At 49.8% G+C, this 19,677-nt stretch overlaps 1 protein-coding gene across 9 annotated transcripts in view; it reads left to right on the top strand.

Moving 5' to 3' along the window:
• Positions 1 to 19,677, top strand: part of RASGRF1 (Ras protein specific guanine nucleotide releasing factor 1) — a 130,559-nt gene that overhangs the window by 50,121 nt on the left and 60,761 nt on the right. For all 9 annotated transcript variants that reach the window (XR_010109970.1, XR_010109969.1, XR_010109972.1 and 6 more), the window contains exons 6-10: positions 5,612 to 5,691; positions 8,508 to 8,701; positions 9,319 to 9,428; positions 12,967 to 13,085; positions 15,356 to 15,516. Coding sequence is in view for 5 of the 9 variants with exons in the window: in XM_055098999.2 (XP_054954974.1) it covers positions 5,612 to 5,691; positions 8,508 to 8,701; positions 9,319 to 9,428; positions 12,967 to 13,085; positions 15,356 to 15,516 (664 nt within the window). In the remaining 4 variants the exon portion in view is untranslated. The remainder of the gene's footprint in view (positions 1 to 5,611; positions 5,692 to 8,507; positions 8,702 to 9,318; positions 9,429 to 12,966; positions 13,086 to 15,355; positions 15,517 to 19,677) is intronic.

The following is a 19,677-nucleotide window of genomic DNA, read 5'->3' as shown; positions in this document are numbered from 1 at the left end:
CCCTTAAAGAGTTGCAATGAACTTGGCATTTTAAAAGAATCAATCATTTTTATTTAAACTGTTATAGAACATATGAGAAAAGTGGAAAACTTTCCAATTTTCTTTTTACCAAAACTTGATTTTAAAAATAGCACGTTTGTGTGTGTACAGACTCTCTCTCTCTCTCTCTCTCTCTCTAGCTCTCGCTCTCGCTCTGATAAGTAGAAGAGCTATGCAAACAAAGGGGGTGGTGAGAGCAAAGGGAATGGCCTGTGCAAAGGCCCTAAGGCAGAAGAAAGCAAATCCAGGGAACAGAAGGCCAGAGTGGTAAGAGGGCATAGGGAAGAGGGAGTAGCCCATGAGACAGACAGAGGCAGTTCCTACAGGGTGTTGAAGGCCAAGTTAAGGCCACTCCCCCTGATTAGATTCAATTTTTAAGAGATGAATCCACTATGTAGAGAATGGGTGGACCAGGGGCAAGAGTGGAAGCAAAAGACCAGTTAGGGGCGCACTGACAACAGTCTAGGCAGAGGTGACAGGGGTGGCAGATGCAACAGACAGAAGACAGCAGAATCAGCAGCTTTGATGGAGTAGATATAGGGATGAAGGGGGGAGGGGGTGATAGGTGATTCCCAGGTTCCGTCTGAGAGGCTGGTGGGAAGGGCTGCTATTTAATGAGAAGAGAAGGAGGAGAAGCAGCTCTGTGGGGTAGACCCGAGGTCAGGGTCAATAAAAAAAAAAAATCCTAAAAACTATTAGGAGTTCATGTTGTTAGAATATAAGCAAAATCAGGCTGGGCACAGTGGCTCATGCCTCTAATCCCAGCACTTTCGAGGCAGAAGGATTGCTTTAGCCAGGAATTCAAGGCCAGCCCGGGCAACATAGGGAGATCCCATCTCTACAGAAAACTTAAAATTAGAATGTCATGGTGGTACACACCTGTAGTCCCAGCTTCTCAGGAGGCTAAGGTGGGAAGATCACTTGAGCCCGGGAGGCCGAGGCTACAGTGAGCCGAGATCACACCACCATACTCCAGTCTGGGGGACAGAGCAAGACCCTGTCTCAAAAAAAAGAAAAATCAGTAGTTTTTCCCTATATCTACAGCAACCACTTAGAAAATATACTATGAGAAATAGCAACAAGAACATAAACTGTCTAGGAAGAAACACAGGACCTATGTGATGACGCATAAACAAAGACACAGTAAAGTAGAGAGATGCACCTGGATGAAAAGATGTGTGTCGTAAAGATGTCATTTCACCCAAAATATTCTATAAATTTAATGTAATACCAATCAAAGTGCAGCCTAGCAAAATGATTTTAACATTCAATTGGAAGAATGAATGCATACAAACAGATAATGTTCTTAAAAAACAACAATGAAAGAATTCCCTACCTGTAATTAAAATATATTATAAAGGCTTATAAATATATTGTGAAGTAATAAAAACAACCTAAGACTAATCCAAGATCAACAAAATAAAATAGAAAGTCCAGAAAGAGACTTAAGCATATATTAGAATTTTTCTTTCTTTTTTTTTTTTTTTTTTTGAGACAGGGTCTCACTCTGTTGCCCAGGCTGGAGTGCAGTGATGTGATCTTGGCTCACTGCCAGCCTCTGCCTCCTGGGCTCAAGCCACCCTCTCAACCTCCTTAGTAGCTGGGACCACCAGTGTGCACCACCATGCCTGGCTAATTTTTTTTATTTTTTGTAGAGACGGGGTCTCCCTATAGTGCCCAGACTCAAGCGATCCTCCTGCCTCAGCCTCCCAAAGTGCTGACATTACAGGCGTGAGCCACCTCACCTGGCAAGAATTTGGTAACTATGAAAAACCAGCCTAGTAAAAAGCTGGTATATTTGATTAATTGGTTAATCTGGCTAATTGGTTAGCCAGAATTGACAATTGGCTAACCAAACTGAGGGAAAGGCTATGTCTATCTCCCTTATTCATATCGTACACCAAAGCAAACAATAGTTAAGTATTTACATGTAAAAATGAAACAATAAAATAATATATATGTGAGTATGTAAGCAGTTTGGGAGTGGGGAAAGATATGATTCCCCAAGCCAAGCAGAAAGAAAATGGTCTGCCTTACAAGGAAAAATGGAAAAACTTCAGAATAACACCAGACACAAAATCAACAGGCAAATAGCTGAGCAAAGATGTCTACAACATAGATGTCAGACTATACACTTAATATAGTTATTTAAAATTAATAAGAGAGAAGATTAATAAGAGAGAAAATAGCAATGAACATGACTAGGCAATTTTTTAAAAAGAAATACAAATGGCCAATATATAAGAAAAATGTTCAACCAACCCATTAATAATTTGATTTTTTTAAAGCAAATCAAGTCAATATGAGATAATTTTTTTAGTTGGCTGGGCAATGATAGTAATTTCTGAGTAGTAGGATTACAAGTGAAATTCTTTAAATTTAACCTTAGAAATGGAGGCTTCATCAACTAAATTTTTATAATTCTAGCTTATGATGTTCCTGATATGCTGCTACACAGGCATGTGCAGTATTGGGATATAAGAAGGTTCATTTCCTCCCTGGTCCATCCTGAACAGTTGTCTGCTGTGCTGAAGCTGTCTGGGAATGGCTAGCCTAAATCTTGCCATGGCAGTACTCAGGGTTATCTAAAAGGATCTAGACATATGTCAAGATCCTATATATCAGGGGTCCCCAACCCCTGGGCCACAGACTAACACTGGTCTGTGACCTGTTAGAATCTGGACCCCACAGCAGGAGGTGAGCAGTGGATGAGCGAGCAAAGATTCATCTGTATTTATAGCCACTCCCCATTGCTCACATTACCACCTGAGCTCCACCTCCTGTCAGATGAGTAGCAGCATTAGATTCTCAAAGGAGCACAAAACCTATCATGAACTGCACATGTGAGGGATCTAAGTTGCGTGCTCCTTATGACAATCTAATGCCTGATTATCTGTCACTGTCTCCCATTACCCCCACATGGGACCATCTAGTTGCAGGAAAACAAGCTGAGGGCTCCCATTGATTCTAAATTATGATGACTTGCATAATTATTTCATTATATATTACAATATAATAATAAAAGAAATAGGCCAGGCATGGTGGCTCACGCCTGTAATCCCAGCACTTTGAGAGGCCGAGGCAGGTGGATTACCTGAGGTCGGGAGTTTGAAACAAGCCTGGCCAACATGGTGAAACCCCATCTCTACTAAAAATACAAAAATTAGCCTGGCATGCTGGGGCGAACCTGTAATCCCAGCCACTCAGGAGGCTGAGTCAGGAGAATCGCTTGAACCCGGAAGGAGGAGATTGCAGTGAGCCGAGATCGCGCCATGGCATTGCAGCCTAGGCAACAGAGCAAGACTCCACCTCAAAAATATAATAATAATAATAATAATAGAAATAAAGTGCACAATAAATGTAATACACTTGAATCGTCCTGAAACCATCTCCCCACCGCACCTCCCCCACCCCACCATCCGTCTATGAGAAGATTGTCTTTGACAAAACCAGTCCCTGGTGCCAAAAAGATTGGGGATGGCTGCCAAATATGGCTCCCTCAAGAACCCCTGAGAGTCCCCTGACCTGACCTCCTTGCCTCCCACCTCAAGTCAGACATTCTTCCCTCTCTGCACTCTCGTGCACCCCTGGGTTGGTCTCTTGCTACTGGACATTTTGAAGGGTCTTCACATGTGGACTCCCAAAATTCTTAAAATTGGAACATTTATCCATTCAACAAACTCATTTGGGGGTCAGAGCCAGACAGAAACCAGCCTTACCAAGGGTCATAAGAAGTTGCTAAACTTGGAGGGACTCTTTCTCTTGGAACTTTGGGGAGATGATAGACAATTCACAATACTGGTGGGATCCACACTCAGAAGTGAGAGCTCAAAGTCTTCTCTGCTTGGATTTTTAAGTTCGCATTGGTTTCGGTCTTTCTCAGTTTTCCTTTCTTTCTGTATATTCTCTGGAATGCAGTTGCTAGTTTCGCCCTTTAGCCTGGAGGTGTTGTGTTCTGTTCTGTTCTCTCTCCCTCCCTTTCTTCCTCCCTTCCTCTCTTATCTCCCTCACCCCTTTCTCTCTCTTGCTATCTCTCTCACATCCTCTGTCTCCCCACCCTACCTGTTTCTCTGCAAAGCAGGCATGAGCAGGACATTTCACATCCCTCTGGGGTCCTGAGCCTCTAACCTCTGAGCCCCCTCCATCCACTGGCCCCTGTGCCCTGCCCCCCACCGCCTCGATGCTGGAGCATCTCTGTGCTCACCAAATGTCTTCCACCCTTGGCTCTCATTGTGCTAAGACAGTGAGATGGAGGAGGGCTGCCTCAGAGCACAAACTGCTGGGAGAAGGGCCAGCACCCCAAGGTGGGAAACACCAGGTGCCTCAAACAGCCAAACAAAGCACTGGAGAAACAGAGGCGGGAGGGAGCCCAGAGCACACCGTGGAGAATGCCGCCAAAGAAAGACAGGAGAACATTCCAGGGACAGAGAGGGGCCGGCCCAAAGGCTCAGGGCTGTCCCTGACTCCTGAGGTACTCACTTTCTCTCTCTGGGCCTCAGTTTTCCTATCCATAAATGGAGTGTACCACAAAGAGCCTAGGGGGCATCTGGGGGAAACCCCCACGTCTCCAAGGTGGTAGGAGCTAAGGAGCAGAGGGAAAATGGTTGGGCAGGAAGGAATAGGGGCGCCTTCAGGAAGCAGCAGAAGCCGCCTCGCTCTGGTGTTCTCTCAGTCCTCACAGCTTGTCCTGGGAGAGGAGACGCCCGGACTGTGTTCTGGGACCAGCTGCTTGGGGAGCAGTGGGTGGAAAACGGGTTGCGGGGAAGGCCGGGCAAATGTGGCTGCCTGTACCCAGCCCGCGCTAAGTTGCCAATGAGAATACGAGTTCAGCACCTTACGTGGCGACAAAACAGGGGCTTTGCAAGCAGCGGGACTCTGGGTCTTTTGGCTTCTCTGACTTTGATTCCAAACAGCGGGGGCGGTTACTGGGTGTTGGGAAACTAGCGTTTGCTGAGCGTCTCCTGTGCACTGGGCACTCGAATTGTCCCATTGCTTCCAGGGGATTCCTCATTTCACCTTCATGTTTTACACAGAAGGACTCGAGGCTGGGAGACCTTAGATAACTTATTCATGGTCTCACAGCCGGGAAGGGGCATCAGGCAGATTTCAGCCCCTCTCTGTGCTAATCCCAAACTCTAGCTCTTCTGTTGATCCATGGCTTTTACTCGTGTTTGCCAGAGCCCTGGTTTCCTCCAAGATACCTTGGGGGAGGGGGTGTGGGGCCCAGCAGGCCGGGACTTGAGGAGACAGAGGCCACTGGCCAGAGCAGCTCCCTGCCCTCTGCCGGCCCGTGGATGTGCCACCCCATGCATAGACGAGCCTGGGCTTGATTTAATGCTGTGCTGTCACCATCTGGGAATGCTTAGTAATTCTTTAACCAGGGGCCTGCATTCTCATTTAGCACCAGGCCCCCCCAGATTATATCATCCATCCTGCCGATGCAGTTTTCACGTTAAGGTCTCACATGAGAAAAGGGTTCGCTGCTGAAGTCACGCAGGAGGTTTGGGGACAGTCACCTCTGGAGGAGCAGGAAGTCCCTGGGGCAGAGCTGACCCTGTGCTTTCTCTTTCAGCGAAACCATCATGTTTTTGCATCAGATCTTTTACCAAGGCCTGAAGGCCCGCATCTCCAGCTGGCCCACGCTGGTCCTGGGTGAGTAGTCAGCCCTCACTGAGGCCCCCAGAGAAGTCCCCCTCCAGGGGCCACCCCAAAAGCCTGGGGCAGTTTTGTCCTTCTAGAGCATAATAGAGTGTCACTTTTTAAAACCCACAGAATCCCTCAGAGGGGGCAGAAGAGAAAAGACAAGTTGGCAAATGCTGTATTTCTAAGAGGAAATGATATATTTTTAGTTTCCTATCCACTTTCCCCTTTTATAAAGAATGTATACACATCCATTTCAGAAAAATTGAGAACCCATAAAAGTAGAAAATGTTTAAAAATATCAAGCATAGTTCTGCTTCCCAAAGACAACCACTATAAACACTTTGGTGTGTTTTCTTCCAATTTTTTTCTGTGCATAGATCTTGGGTTTTTTTCCACTTTACATAATTGCAAACATACTGAATATAGAATTTGTATCTTGCTGTGTGTTGTTTTTTTTTTCTTTTACTTAGCATTATCCCATAAGCATTTTCTCATGCCAAAAGCATGCTTTTTGATCGCTGTGTAATACTCCAGTACCCATGAAGGCACTGTCATTTATCTAACCATCTGCTATGGTTGGCTCTTAGAGTTGTTCCAATTTTTTGTTGTTAGAAATAATCATCTCTTCATAAGAAATTTTCTCCATATTAGAGATCATTTCCTTGGGATGGGTTTCCAATGAGCAGAATTGCTAAAACAAAGAATCCAAACATGTGAAAAGCTCTTGCTTCATACATATTGTCCCATTGTTCTCCAAGATGGCTGCACTGCTCTAGTTCCACAAGCAACAGACAGAAGAACCTCCTGCATCTCACCCTCAACCTACACCAAATGTCTTTCTTTTTTTTTTTTCACTTTCTTAATTTGGTAGATAAAGGTGAGTGTTGGTGTCATCTCCATGATGGAGGCAAAGAAAATGGCTTAGGGAAGTAAAGGAATAGCAAAGGCTGCATAGGTGGAGGGCACAGAGCAGACCCAGGCCTGGCTCTCCAGAGCTCCCTTGCCCTCAGGCATGGAGGCTTCCCAGGGGGAAGTAGGCACTATTATTTTTCTCAAGTCAAAGACCCGTGTTTTTCTCTAAGGTCAAAATAAGGTGTCCTTAGAAAGATGGGGTCCGCATATTCTGCAGTTGCATTGTTGAAGACATTGTCCGTCAGGTGGTCAGACACCCATCACATGAGCTACCATCTAAAGTTGATTACAAGGAAACCATGTTTCCTTTCTTAAATGGGACTTATAAGAAGATGTTTTGGCCGGGCACGGTGACTCATGCCTTTAATCCCAGCACTGTGGGAGGCAGATCACCTGAGGTCAGGAGTTCGAGACCAGCCTGGCCAACATGGTGAAACCCCGTCTCTACTAAAATTACAAAAATTAGCCAGGTGTAATGGTGCACACCTGTAGTTCCAGCTACTCGGGAGGCTGAGGCAGGAGAATTGCTTGAACCCAGGAGGCAGAGGTCGCAGTGAGCCAAGATCTCACTACTGCACTCCTCTCCAGCCTGGGCGACAGAACAAGACTCTATCTCAAAAAAAAAAAAAAAGAAAAGAAAAGAAAAGAAAAGAAAAGAAAAGAAAAAAGAAGAAGAAGATGTTTCAAGGCCAGGCACAGTGGCTCACGCCTTTAATCCCACCACTTTGGGAGGCCAGGGTAGGCAGATCACTTGAGGGCAGGAGTTCAAGACCATCCTGGCCAACGTGGTAAAACTCTATCTCTACAAAAAACACAAAAATTAGCTGGGTGTGGTGATGCACACCTGTAGTCACAGCTACTTGGGAGGCTGAGGTGGGAGAATCACTTGAACACGGGAGGCAGAGGTTACAGTGAGCCGAGACTGCACCACTGCACTCCAGCCTGGGCAACAGAGCAAGATTCCATCAAATAAATAAATAAATAAAGATAAGGAAGATGTTTCACATGACCCCATCCCAGCCTATCAAATCGTTGAAGGGCAGATTTGGGGAGATTGGTTGGGACTTGGGGGCACTGGAAAGGCAAAGTATATACCCAGGAAGCTTGAGACAGAACTATAGGCAGAAAGGGCCCCACCTGGTGAACTAGATAATGCAGAGCCTGGAAGCCCTGCTGGGACAATGACAGATGAACGAAGGAGCAGAGACTCATGTGTCATATGGTAGGAAATCCCTGGAATCAGGAGGTCAGGAGACCCAGCCCCAGGCCGGCTGCTGACTTGCCCTGTGACCTCAGATAGGCCACTTCTGTCTCAGGACGGAGACTGCAGGAGGGAGGGTGGCCTCTTGGGGAGTGTCCTAGGCCATAGCACCATAGGGCACGGGGGCAGGCAGAGGGAGGAACTGGGCAGCCTTCCAGCTGCAACAGAAGCCTCAGCCGACCCCACAGGAAGCTCTGGAGAAGGGGTGACCTCACACTGGTGTCCTGAATTGAAGCAGGAGGACAGACCAGGCAAGGCAGCTTCCTCCAGCTGAGGGCAATGCCTGGAGAGGGACCCAGCTGACAGCCATCGGCCACCAGCACTCCTGGCAGCTGGGGGGATCCAGGTGGCACCCCACAGCGCCCACTCTACCTCCTCTCTCTGACACTCCCATCACAAGTGTCAACTAGACAGGGCCCCACGTCTCTAAGAGTCTGTGATTCTAATGTGGTCCCAATGATGGGGGCCCACCTACTAGCACTGGATAGGGCAGTGGTACTGGAGTCATCCCCAAGAGCAGAGATGTCTCTGGGGTGGGGAACTTGAACCTGGCCCCTGGCCTCTCTGGGTGTAGCTGGGGGAGCAAAGGGCCTAGGGGATTCTGTCCTCACCAAGCTGCCCTAGCCACCCGCTGACTGCCTCGTCCTTCCAGCTGACCTATTTGACATCCTGCTGCCCATGCTCAACATCTACCAAGAGTTCGTCCGCAACCACCAGTACAGCCTGCAGATCCTGGCCCACTGCAAGCAGAACCGTGACTTCGACAAGCTGCTGAAGCACTACGAGGCCAAGCCTGACTGCGAGGAGAGGACGCTGGAGACCTTCCTCACCTACCCCATGTTCCAGGTGGCGTCCGGCCCTGCCTGGGTGGGGTAGAGTCAGGGAGGCAGGCGTGGGGGATGGACCATGGCAGTGGGGGCAGAGTGCTTAACACACCCCAGCTCTGGGCTGCCAAAGGGGGCGGGGGAGGTGGTCAGGGCCAGCAGCCGACAATGCTGGGTGCAGGGCAAGCTGACTGTGGGCCTGTCCACGCCACCTTTCTCTCCTGGCTCCTGAGCACCCCACCCCACCCTCAGCCAGAGCAGAACCCTAGACAAGACCCTGGAAGAGCCTCCAAGTTAGAGTCTGTGACCAAAGGGCAGCCTATCTCCTTCCTCAGTTCTGCTCATGGAAGTCCTCTGGGCTAAAAGAACCATTTTCTCTCTCCCACCACCCCCTCGTGCTCTCTCTCTCTCTCCCCTGGCCCGCACCCCGTGCTCACGCTCTCTCTCTCTCTCCCCCTCTCCCCCGCCCTCGCCACCTCTCTCTCCCTCCCTCCCTCTCCCTCCCTCCCTCCCTTCCTCTCCCTCTCCCTCTCCCTCTTTCTCTCTCTCTCTTGCTCACTCCCTGTCTGCCCCTGCCTTGCTCCCCGGCCATACTTCCCTGGCTCTTTCTCCACCCTCACCTCTCCCACCTGCCCGCAGATCCCCAGGTACATCCTGACCCTCCATGAGCTCCTGGCCCACACGCCTCATGAGCACGTTGAGCGCAACAGCCTGGACTACGCCAAGTCCAAACTGGAGGAGCTGTCCAGGTGAGGCCTGGCTCTTCAGTGCACCAGACCGGCAGACAGGGCAGGGCTGAGGGTGCCCCTCACCAGGAGTTCGCTGAACCCCTGACAAAGCTTGAGTTCAGATGGGGATTGTAAGGGAGGGGCACAGCTTGCCACAGCTCAAAGCAGAGGCCCCTGGAGTGGTCCTGAGGGGGTTACAACTCAAGCCCCAGTAGGCAGGAATAGTGGGTGCTGTGCTATCCCTGGCACAGATCGGGCCCGAGGGAGGGCCCTGGGCACTCAACACCTCCCAGGAGAGGGACTGTCCGCGACTCCCAGGCACTCTCTGCTCTCCAGTGTCAATGTGTCAAAACCTGTGGCCATAGGAGGCCCAGAGGGGGTCCTGGGTGACAGGCCCTCATGTGCCCAAGGCTCTAGTTAACCAGAGGCAGGTAGTGGCAGTGGTTGGATAAGCACATGGCTTGTCCAATCTAGTGCCCCAGTCCTCTGGTCAAGGCCCCTCACCTGGCCCTCTTTCAGCCCCTGAAGCCCAGAGAGAAGCTTCCTCTGCAAGGGCAGACACAGGGGAGCACGGAGGGGGCTCTTGCAGCACCCCAGGCAGCAGATGACTGTGGTCATCCAGGAAGAGGTTCAGGTCCTGGATGCATTTTGAAGGTGGAACCAACAGGATTTTCTGATGGATTTGATGTGGAAAGAGAAAGACTAGAGTCAAGGGTGATTCCAGGCTGTGGGGCTGAGCCACCAGAGGGCGGAGGTGCCATCAACCGAGCTGGAGAAAACTGCAGGAGGGACAGGTCTGGAGGGGAGTTCAGGAGCTTTCTTGGGAGCATGTTGAACTTAGGTGCCAATTCAATGTCCAAGTGTAGATGACAAGAAGGGACTGGGGAATCTGAGTCTGGAGCAGAGGGGAAAGAGAAATCCGGCAATCATCAGCTTGCAGATGGTGTTTAAAGCGACAGCACTGGTGAGATCGCCAAGGGAATTAGCTTGGGCAGGAAAAAGATGAGAACCAGAAGCTGAGCCCCGGGGTATGCACCCTGTGAAGACCAAGAGATGAGGAAGGGCCTTGTGGTCAGAACTAGGCTGCCAAGGGCTACAGAGAAGGTCAGTCTGCAGGGCCTGGGATCCAGCCCCGGCCCTACCCAGGGCACTGCCAAACACTCAGTGCCCTAAAAGTCTTCCTGAGGCCGGCAAGGGGCAGCCAACCAGGCCACAGCTCCCAGCTGGGTGGAGGGAGGGACAGCACAGGGTATAGGCTGCCCCCGATCCTTCCATGACCCAGCCAAGTTGCACACCTGAGTGGAGAATCAGGGCAAGGATGTCATCAGGGTGTGATTGCAGAGTAACGAAACCACCAAGCAGGAAGGTGGAGGGACTCCAGTCCTCCCACGCCCAGGGATCCAAATCCCACACACTCTTCCCCAAGGGAGAAGGTTTGGGACTCCGGTAAGGCAGCAGGCTCCTCCTTGCTGAGGGATATCTTATCCTGTTGCAAACAGAGCTGCAGGTGGCACATGGTGCCAAGGTATTTGACATAAGACCCTGATCCCTTATCCCCGGGATCCTAGGTGTATGGCCTACTCTTCCTTCCTCCCACCCAACTGCCTGTACCTGGCCCTGAACCCAGCCCGAGTGGCACAGAAGGTTTTCCTATCACCATGACAGCATCCCTTTAATTCTCCTCTCACGCTCCCACAAGCAGGAAGCCATTAGATAGCCAAACCCCTCCTAGGCTGCGCTCAGAAACACTCCCCACCTCTGGGGACTGGGCCTTCCTCCCACCTTTTTATCCTGACCCCTATATTCTCTGCTCGCTGATAACCCAAATCATCATTTCCAGGGCTCCCAGGAGCCTCGCGACCTTGAAACTCCCACCGCGACCTTGAAACTCCCACCGCCTTCCCAGAGCTCCCCAGCTGTGTGCGCATATGGGTCCCGAACACAGACCCCCACCTGGGGCTGGAATGTGTAAACTGCAGCTGCTCAGGAAAACTAGTTTTGCTACCTTGGAATTACCCGCCTTGTGTTTTACCAAACACAGGCTTCCCCCGCAAAACCCCACCCTCATCAAGAGAAGTGGTTTTAATTACCATTGGCTATTTCCATAATGGATCCATCTCTAGGGAACTAGCATGTGTCCAGAGGTGCCTCCCTCTCAAACATCAAGCAGGGGTCTGGGCTTCCAAGAAGAGCATTGCTGGGGAAGAAAGGGGGAAACTGAGGCTCCCAAGGAAGAGACTCCAGCTAAAGGCTCTGGTCCATTTATTAAAGGGCTAGTCTAGTGAATTTAAGCCTAAAATGCATGTCCTCAACCAGGAAAGATAATAATAACTCTTTTGCAACCAATGATAATAGCAACAACAATCACTACTACCCTTTATTTAAGCAGCTGTCACGTGCCAGGCATGGCATAGCTTGCACGGGTACCTGAAATCCCTTTTATTCCACCTTTGCCCCAGCATTCTGTAGATGAGGAAACTAAGGATCAGAGGGATTGAGGAATCTGGTCAATGTCATGCTGATTCAGTTAAGCACAGATCCAGCTCCGGAAGAGGCAGTGTCATCTTTGTTTTGGGGTTTAAATTGAATAATGTCTATGAGAGAAGTTTGTAAGCCACACATATTAACCAGCCTTCTTGTTGGTCTTAACTGTGGAAATTCAGGCATCAGCAGCAGATAAAAGGTTTTGTACTTTGCTTGGAGTAGGTGGAGTACTTTTGCCAGAAGCCCCCCTTCCCCACTCCCCAGACCCTGCCACTGCCAAATTCCTCACTACCTTCCCAAGACTCCTGGAAACCCACCAAGGCAAAATTGGCAGCTCACACCCACCTTTTCCCACCAACGCCATTTTGTAAAAGCTATTGGATGGCGCCATCTCTTGGAGAGGAGGGGTATTACAGCAGTCGGAGAGCGAAATAGGGGAGTTGTCTATATTCCCTCCAGAAGGGCCAGAGCCTACAGAAGTAGGCTAAGGTCAGTCATCCCCTGAGCCAGCGGAATTGCCAGGTGCTCCAAAAGGTAAGCCATTTCAGGGCCCAAGCGATATTAAGGACACAATTATGCAAATATTTGGAGAAAGAGCATTCAAGAAGAAGAGACAGCAAGTGCAAAGGCCCTGAGGGAGTAATGAGCTTTGTTCTTGGGATGGGAATAAGGCTGGTAGAAGGATGAGGGTCAGGGTCATGAACGCAGGATGTCTCCTGTGCTCCCATATCCTTCCCAGTGCTGAGCTGCACCTGCTGTCTGTTCTACATAGTTCAGACTGTAAAATCTGACAGATGTGCTTCATAGCTGCTGACTTCTGTTTTCTTTTTTCTGAAATAAGAACACTTGCCTCCTTGAGCTGTCAGAAGGATAAAATGAGGTCGTGCCTATGAGTGCCCGGCATGCAGCAGGCACTCAGTAAATGCACATTCCCTTCCCCTCCATGACCACAGACTCCACCTGAGAATCCGTGTGCCAGGCTTTCTTCCTAGGTCTGGCCAGAAGCCTGGCATTCTCGCCTCCCTGGGAAGTAGGGGCAGCCTGTCTCTGACTGTGCAGTTTCCCATCCCCACAGAATAATGCACGATGAAGTAAGTGAGACGGAGAACATCCGGAAAAACCTGGCCATCGAGCGCATGATCATCGAAGGCTGTGAGATCCTCCTGGACACCAGCCAGACCTTTGTGAGACAAGGTATGGCCTCTGCACCCTGTCTCCCCTGCCCCCACCAGGTGGGCCCCAGCAGCGGGAGGGAGGCGGCACTCGGGGACACCACCAGTTGGTTTGGCTGCCACATGCCAAGACCTGCCAATGTGATTGCAGAATATTCCCAGGCTGCTGGCGGAATGCAACAGCTATATGTAGATGTCAGTATCTATACATATAGATGCAGATATTATTGGTTTTCACAGTTTCCTTCTCTCCAGATGTAAACAGAATTCTACCCAGATGGCCTTGGTTTGTCTATTGTATGTCATAGTAAACATCGACATGTCCTTTTTGGGGAGAAAGTATGGGGCGGGGGATGAGGAGCTAACAGTTGTCTCTGTGAGTCAGAAGCGTTTTCAGTGTCTGGGAGGAGGTCAGTGTTGGGTCCATTCCCCTGTCCTTTCCTCATCAGCCTCTGCTGCTTTGGAGAGACCATTTTCACAGTGGTTCTCATGGGTAGAAGGTCTTTCCCATGCTTCAGCCTCGCTTACCTTGGGAGCAGTGTTTGAGAGGCACGGCCCCGTTGAGAGGGGTGGCTGAAGGCTCTCTTTGGCTCAGGGGACTGACATCAGAACTGCAATGCATTTGAAATTCATCACATTCAACTTCCATGTTTTGTGGGAGACTCAGCTCCTGCTGGCCTGCCTCACAGGTGACCTCCACCTCAAACAGACCTCCAGAGTCCCTTCTCTGTAGCCCTGGGATTCTCTGCCTAATGAAATACTTGCCAGCGCCTCCCGCTGGCCCGTGCAGCTGCCTTGGACAAGGGTATCACCTTTTCGGAGTTTTGTCCCAGCCCCTGTGTGTGGTGGCCCCTACATCCTTCCCCAGGCCCACCCTGTGACCTGCTGAGCTCAGAGCCAGCCCTGCCTGTTTCTCAGCTCCCCTTGGGCTGTGTTGGGCATTCTCTGTGCCAGAAATATTCTCACATAGTATTTTAGGCCCCCTCTGAAGGAACCCCAAGTGGACCTGGCTTGGAAGTAGCCCAAGAAATGACCCCTCCTGGGGTGGGCAGTATCCCCACAGACCAGAAATCTGCTCCATCACCCTGAGTCAAGGCATTTTCTCCCTCTCCAGCTGGGCTGGACCTGGAGACCAAATGAGTGGATTCTGCAAGGTGTTTCTCACTTGTCAGTCATGCAGCCAGCACTGATACCTGCCCTGCTCATGCCAGACCTACAGGGCATTCTGGGGACACTCAGAGAACAGCCTCAGCCCTGCCCTCCAGAAGCCTATGGTACAGAGGAAGAGAGTCATGAGGGGACAAACGCAGGAACACCAGGTGCCAGGTGGATCTCCCTGATGCAGGAGGCAGAGTGGTGGCCTGGAGCAGGACCAAGAGAGTCACGAGGGCTTTCCCAAGGATAAGCAGGAATTCACAGAGAAGACAGAGTGAAGGAAGGGCTTTTCAGAACTAAGAGTGACACTCAGGCTAACTTGACCCAGAACTACATGTGAGGCAGAAGAAGGGGACAATGGTAAGAGTGCAGGCTGGGAGGTGTGCCCAAGCCAGACCACTGGGAGGCCTCAAGTGCCTGAATCCTGGGAACAGTGAGGAGCTGGGGACCTCAGTGGGGAGGGGGCCTGAAGGGTATGTATTAGGGTGGGTACACCAGAGTAGGGCAGCAGTGGCTTTCATGACAGGCACCTACTCTGCTCAGTAATGGCTTCCTAGAGTGCTGTGCTGAGGACTGAGAAGCTCTGTCTGGGCTCTGCAGTATGGTGCAGTGATTGATTGGTGATGCCTGCCATGGCTGTGGACAACAGGAATGCAATGTATCTTTTTTTTTTTTTTTTTTTTTTAAATCTTAGTAGCTATCTTTTTTACAAATAGGATGGGAGGCAGTGTTTGCCCTAAGCAGTTCCCAGCAGGAGTGCAATGTATCTTGTTAACCCCTCGGGGCCTGCAGCCAGTTCCCCACTTGTTCAGCTCCCTGCCATCCCCAGACCTCAGCCCAGCCCTTCATTCTCACCACATGGGCCATGCCCTTTGGGGTTCCTTTGCTTGCTTAGCCCCTAGCCCCTGGCTGGGATGTCAGTGGGCCCTGCATGGAACTTCTCTGATCACCTCTCATCCCTCAGCCATCTGGCCCTGCAGAGAGGCCTAAAGGAGCATCCCAGGGGCACATTTGCCACTGGGAAACAGAATGGACTTGTCCCACTGCTGCTGCCCCAGCATCTCAACCTTCAAGGCTGGGTCAGAGGCAAAGGTCACCCCAGGAGATGGGCTCAGGGTCTCTCTCCTCCACCCACAGGTTCCCTCATTCAGGTGCCCATGTCTGAAAAGGGCAAGATCACCAGGGGGCGCCTGGGGTCTCTCTCCCTAAAGAAAGAGGGCGAGCGACAGTGCTTCCTGTTTTCTAAGCATCTGATTATCTGTACCAGAGGCTCTGGAGGGAAGCTTCACTTGACCAAGGTAAGGGCTACGGGAGAGGGGCTTGGGGGCTGCCCAGCCAGGGTCATGCAGGCGCTGTCCTGGCCATAGGGTCTATGGGCCCAGGTGGTGGGCAGGGGTGTCAGAGATGTGTGCATGCACACACACACAGATATACACACAACCCATAGTTTGGCCAGCTGGAGAGAGCAGAACTTGACCGATTTTCCACTAGGGAAATCCTGGGAGATGGGAAGGTGAGAATCGAGGGCTTCAGATTCCCCACACTGGGCACCTGGGCAGAGGAGCCAGAGGGCCTGGACAGACCCCTAAAAGGCATGTGTGTGTGCATGTGTGTGTGTCTGTGTGTGTTTGTGTGTATGTATGTGTGGTGTTTTTGTGTCTGTGTGTTTGTATATGTGGTGTGTGTGTGTATGTGTATATGCATGTGTGTGTATGTGTGCGTGGTGTGTATGTATATGTGTGTGTGTCTGTATGTGTTTATATCTCTCTGTGTGTATTAGTCCATTTTCATACTGCTATGAAGAAATACCTGAGACTGGGTAATTTACAAAGAAAAAGAGGTTTAATGGGTTCACAGTTCCACGTGGCTGAGAAGGCCTCACAATCATGGTGGAAGGCAAAGGAGGAGCAAAGGCATGTCTTACATGGCAGCAGGAAAGAGAGCATGTGCAGGGGAACTGCCCTTTACAAAACTATCAGATCTTGTGTTACTTATTCAATATCACAAGAATAGCATGGGAAAAATCTACCCCCATGATTCAATTACCTCCCACTGGGTCCCTCCCATGACACGTGGGGATTATGGGAGCTAAAATTCAAGATGAGATTTGGGTGGGGACACAGCCAAACCATATCAGTATGTATGTATGTGTATATGTGTTTGTGTCTGTGTGTGTGGTGTGTGTATGTATGTGTGTGTATATATTTGTGTATATGATGTGTGTATTTGTGTATAGTGTGTGTATGTGTTTGTCTCTATGTGTGTTGTGTCTCTGTGCATTTGTGTGTGTTCATTGTGTGTGTGTGTGTATGGTATATGGCATATGTATGTGTGTATATGTATTGTCTTTCTATGTACAGGTGTGGTGGATATGTGTGTGGTATGTGTCTGTGTATCTATGTGTATATCTGTGTATGTTTATATGTATGTATGTGGTGGGTGGGTGTGGTATATGTGTATATGTGTGTGTGTCTGTGTGTGGTGTATGTTTTTGTGTACATGTGTCTCTGTGTTATGTATGTGTGATGTATGTGTGGTGTGTATATGTGTGTGTATGTGTATGTGTGTGTGTGTGTGTGTGTTTGTATGTGTGATGTGTGTATCTGTGTGTGTCTATGTGTGGGATATGTGTTTGTGTGTCTGTGTGTGTGGTATGTGTTTTTGTATCTGTGTGTGTGGTGTGTGTGTCTGTGTCTGTGTGTGGTGGGTGTGAAGGGCAGGGTAGAGGGCCTCCACTGGCTGAGGGCCAAGGCATCACTCAGAGCTTTTCTTTCATCTCCACCCCAAAGGAGCTCTGACAGAGCCCCTTCCAGTGACCTTCTCAGGTGTCCCCTCCTCCAGCACAGGAGCCCTGGAGGCTGCTGAGCTGCTCCACACAGAGCCTCAGGACCTTGCAGCCCTGCATGAGACCCTGATGCTCAGCTAACCAGCTCATCCCTAAAGGGGGAGGGAATGAGCATCTCAGACCCCCTCCTGACTCCTCATAGGCCCAGGGCCTTTGCTCATGCTGTCTGTTCAGCCACACAGCCTCCTCTCCCCTGGCAGACCACCTTCACGTGCCTCAAGGCCTGTTCAAGTGCCACCTCTGCTGTAAAGCCTGTGGCCTGGGCAGGATCTCCTGTCCCCCGACACAGCCCACTGCTTGTCTCATTGCTGTGAGCTCAGCATCAGTCCCAGCTCCATCCCTCACACACATGTGACCCTGGAAAAGACCCCTGCCCCTGTCCACACTTCCTCTATCAAATAAGGACATTGACCCTCACAGAGACATTGCACAGATAAGTTAGCAGTGAGCTCACAGTGGATGTGGATTTACTGTCAATTAGGAAGCACTTGCCTCTGTAAGCTACAGTCCCTCCAGCCCTGCATTCATCACCTTGGAAGCCTGAACACACTGTGGCCTGGAAAGGGCCAGAAGGTGCTTTTTTTTTTTTTTCCCCAAGATGGAGTTTCAGTCTATCGCCCAGACTGGAGTGCAGTGGCGCGATCTCGGCTCACTGGAAACTCTGCCTCCTGGGTTCACCCCATTCTCCTGCCTCAGCCTCCCAAGTAGCTGGGACTACAGGAGCCCACCACCATGCCCGGCTAATTTTTTGTATTTTTAGTAGAGATGGGGTTTCACCGTGTTAGCCAGGATGGTCTCGATCTCCTGACCTTGTGATCCGCCTGCCTCGGCCTCCCAAAGTGCTGGGATTACAGGCGTGAGCCACCGCGCCCGGCCCAGAGGGTGCTCTTAATTAAGCCACAGCATCAGATAAACCATTCTTCCAGACCCTGGATGCCTGGCCCATAACCTCCTGCAGAGCTAACATACCCAGCAATGGCTTCAGGGAATATGTTGCTTATGTTCACATGGCCACAAATTAGCTGGTTGGCTGCACAAGGGGAAATTAATTTACAAATATTGAATACTTCTGTTTTAACCAAATTATGTGTCAAGGAACGCTTTCATTATTTATTAGCTCTGGAGTTTCTACTGATAAGATCTCTGTCTAGGCTGGGGGTGTGGCGGGGGTCAGTGGAGGCAGGTTAAACTGAAGACACGAAGGCTCTGAAAATCCAAAAGCATGTTTTTATGTTAGTTTTATTTTATCTGGAGTTTTTTGTTTGTTTGCTTGTTTGTGATTAGTTTTTTTGTGGGGGTTTTTGGGGGGGGTTGTTTGTTTGTTTTTGAGGTGGAGTTTCGCTCTTGTCACCCAGGCTGGAGTGTAATGGCGCAATCTCGGCTCACTGCAACCTCTGCCTCCCAGGTTCAAGAGATTCTCCTGCCTCAGCCTCCCGAGTAGCTGGAATTATAGGCACCCGCTACCATGCCTGGCTCATTTTTGTATTTTTAGTAGAGACGGGGTTTCACCATGTTGGTCAGGCTGGTCTCAAACTCCTGACCTCAGGTGATCCACCAGCCTCAGCCTCCCAAAGTGCTGGGATTACAGGCATGAGCCACCGCACCCAGCTGTTTTTAGTTTTAAAAGTCTCTTAGCACATTGGCAAAGAGCATGGAATCAGAAATCAACTCAAATCCCAGCACTGCCACCCGCCAGTAGGTGACCTCAGACAAGTCACATGGCCTCATCAGGCTTCAGTTTCCTTATCTGCATAAAGGGTGTAGAAATACCTCCTTCACAGGAGTGCTGTGAGGAGTAAGTGAGGGAGTTCTCGTGTCAGGTACACGCTCAGTGCTCACTGGATAACAGACATTGTCACTCTTAATTATGAATAACGAACTTGTATTTATAACATCAATCCTTGCATAATGCTTACTATGGGGCAAGAACTCGCTCAAATACATTATGTATATTTAATTCCCAGAACAGCCCACTGAGACGGATACTACCATTTTCCCCATTTTATATAGACAAGGGAAGTGAGACAGAAGAAGCCAGCACGTGGCAGGGCTGGGATTTGAACCCAGCCAGTCTGGCTCCAGAGTCTGTGTTCTTAATCACTATGCTCTACTCTCCAATAGCCATAAGCTAAAATTCAAATCACTTCTCTTGAAATATCCAAGTGGCAATAGAATGCCTTAAGTCCTTTCTGAAGGGGGCAGACTACAGATCTGCAAGATTTAAAACGACTGTAAGAATTTTTGAGACCCTGAAGTAAGAGAATGTCAGAGCTAGATGGGGCTTTCAAAATGATCAAGCTCAGTGACATCACTGGGCAAGCCCAGTGGGTTAGTCCTGGGGGCTAACCCAAGGCCACCAAAGAGCAAAGCAAGAAGTCAAACACAGGTTTGGTGGTCCACTTTGCCTCCCAAGGGGCAGCCTGCTCTGCAAGCATTTTCATATATAGATTAGTCACATGGCCAGGTCTCCATTATCATTCATCATTGTTTTACTTTATCTGTTGCTGTGTAACAAATTACCTCCAAATGTAGTAGCTTAAAACAAACATTTATTACCTCACAATTTCTGTGGGTCAGGAAATCAGGAGCTACTTACCTGGGTGGTCTTGGCTCA

The sequence above is a fragment of the Pan paniscus genome, chromosome 16 (genome assembly GCF_029289425.2).
Source record: "Pan paniscus chromosome 16, NHGRI_mPanPan1-v2.0_pri, whole genome shotgun sequence".
In the NCBI taxonomy this organism is placed as follows: domain Eukaryota; kingdom Metazoa; phylum Chordata; class Mammalia; order Primates; family Hominidae; genus Pan; species Pan paniscus.
This window is presented reverse-complemented; position numbering and strand designations above follow the sequence as displayed.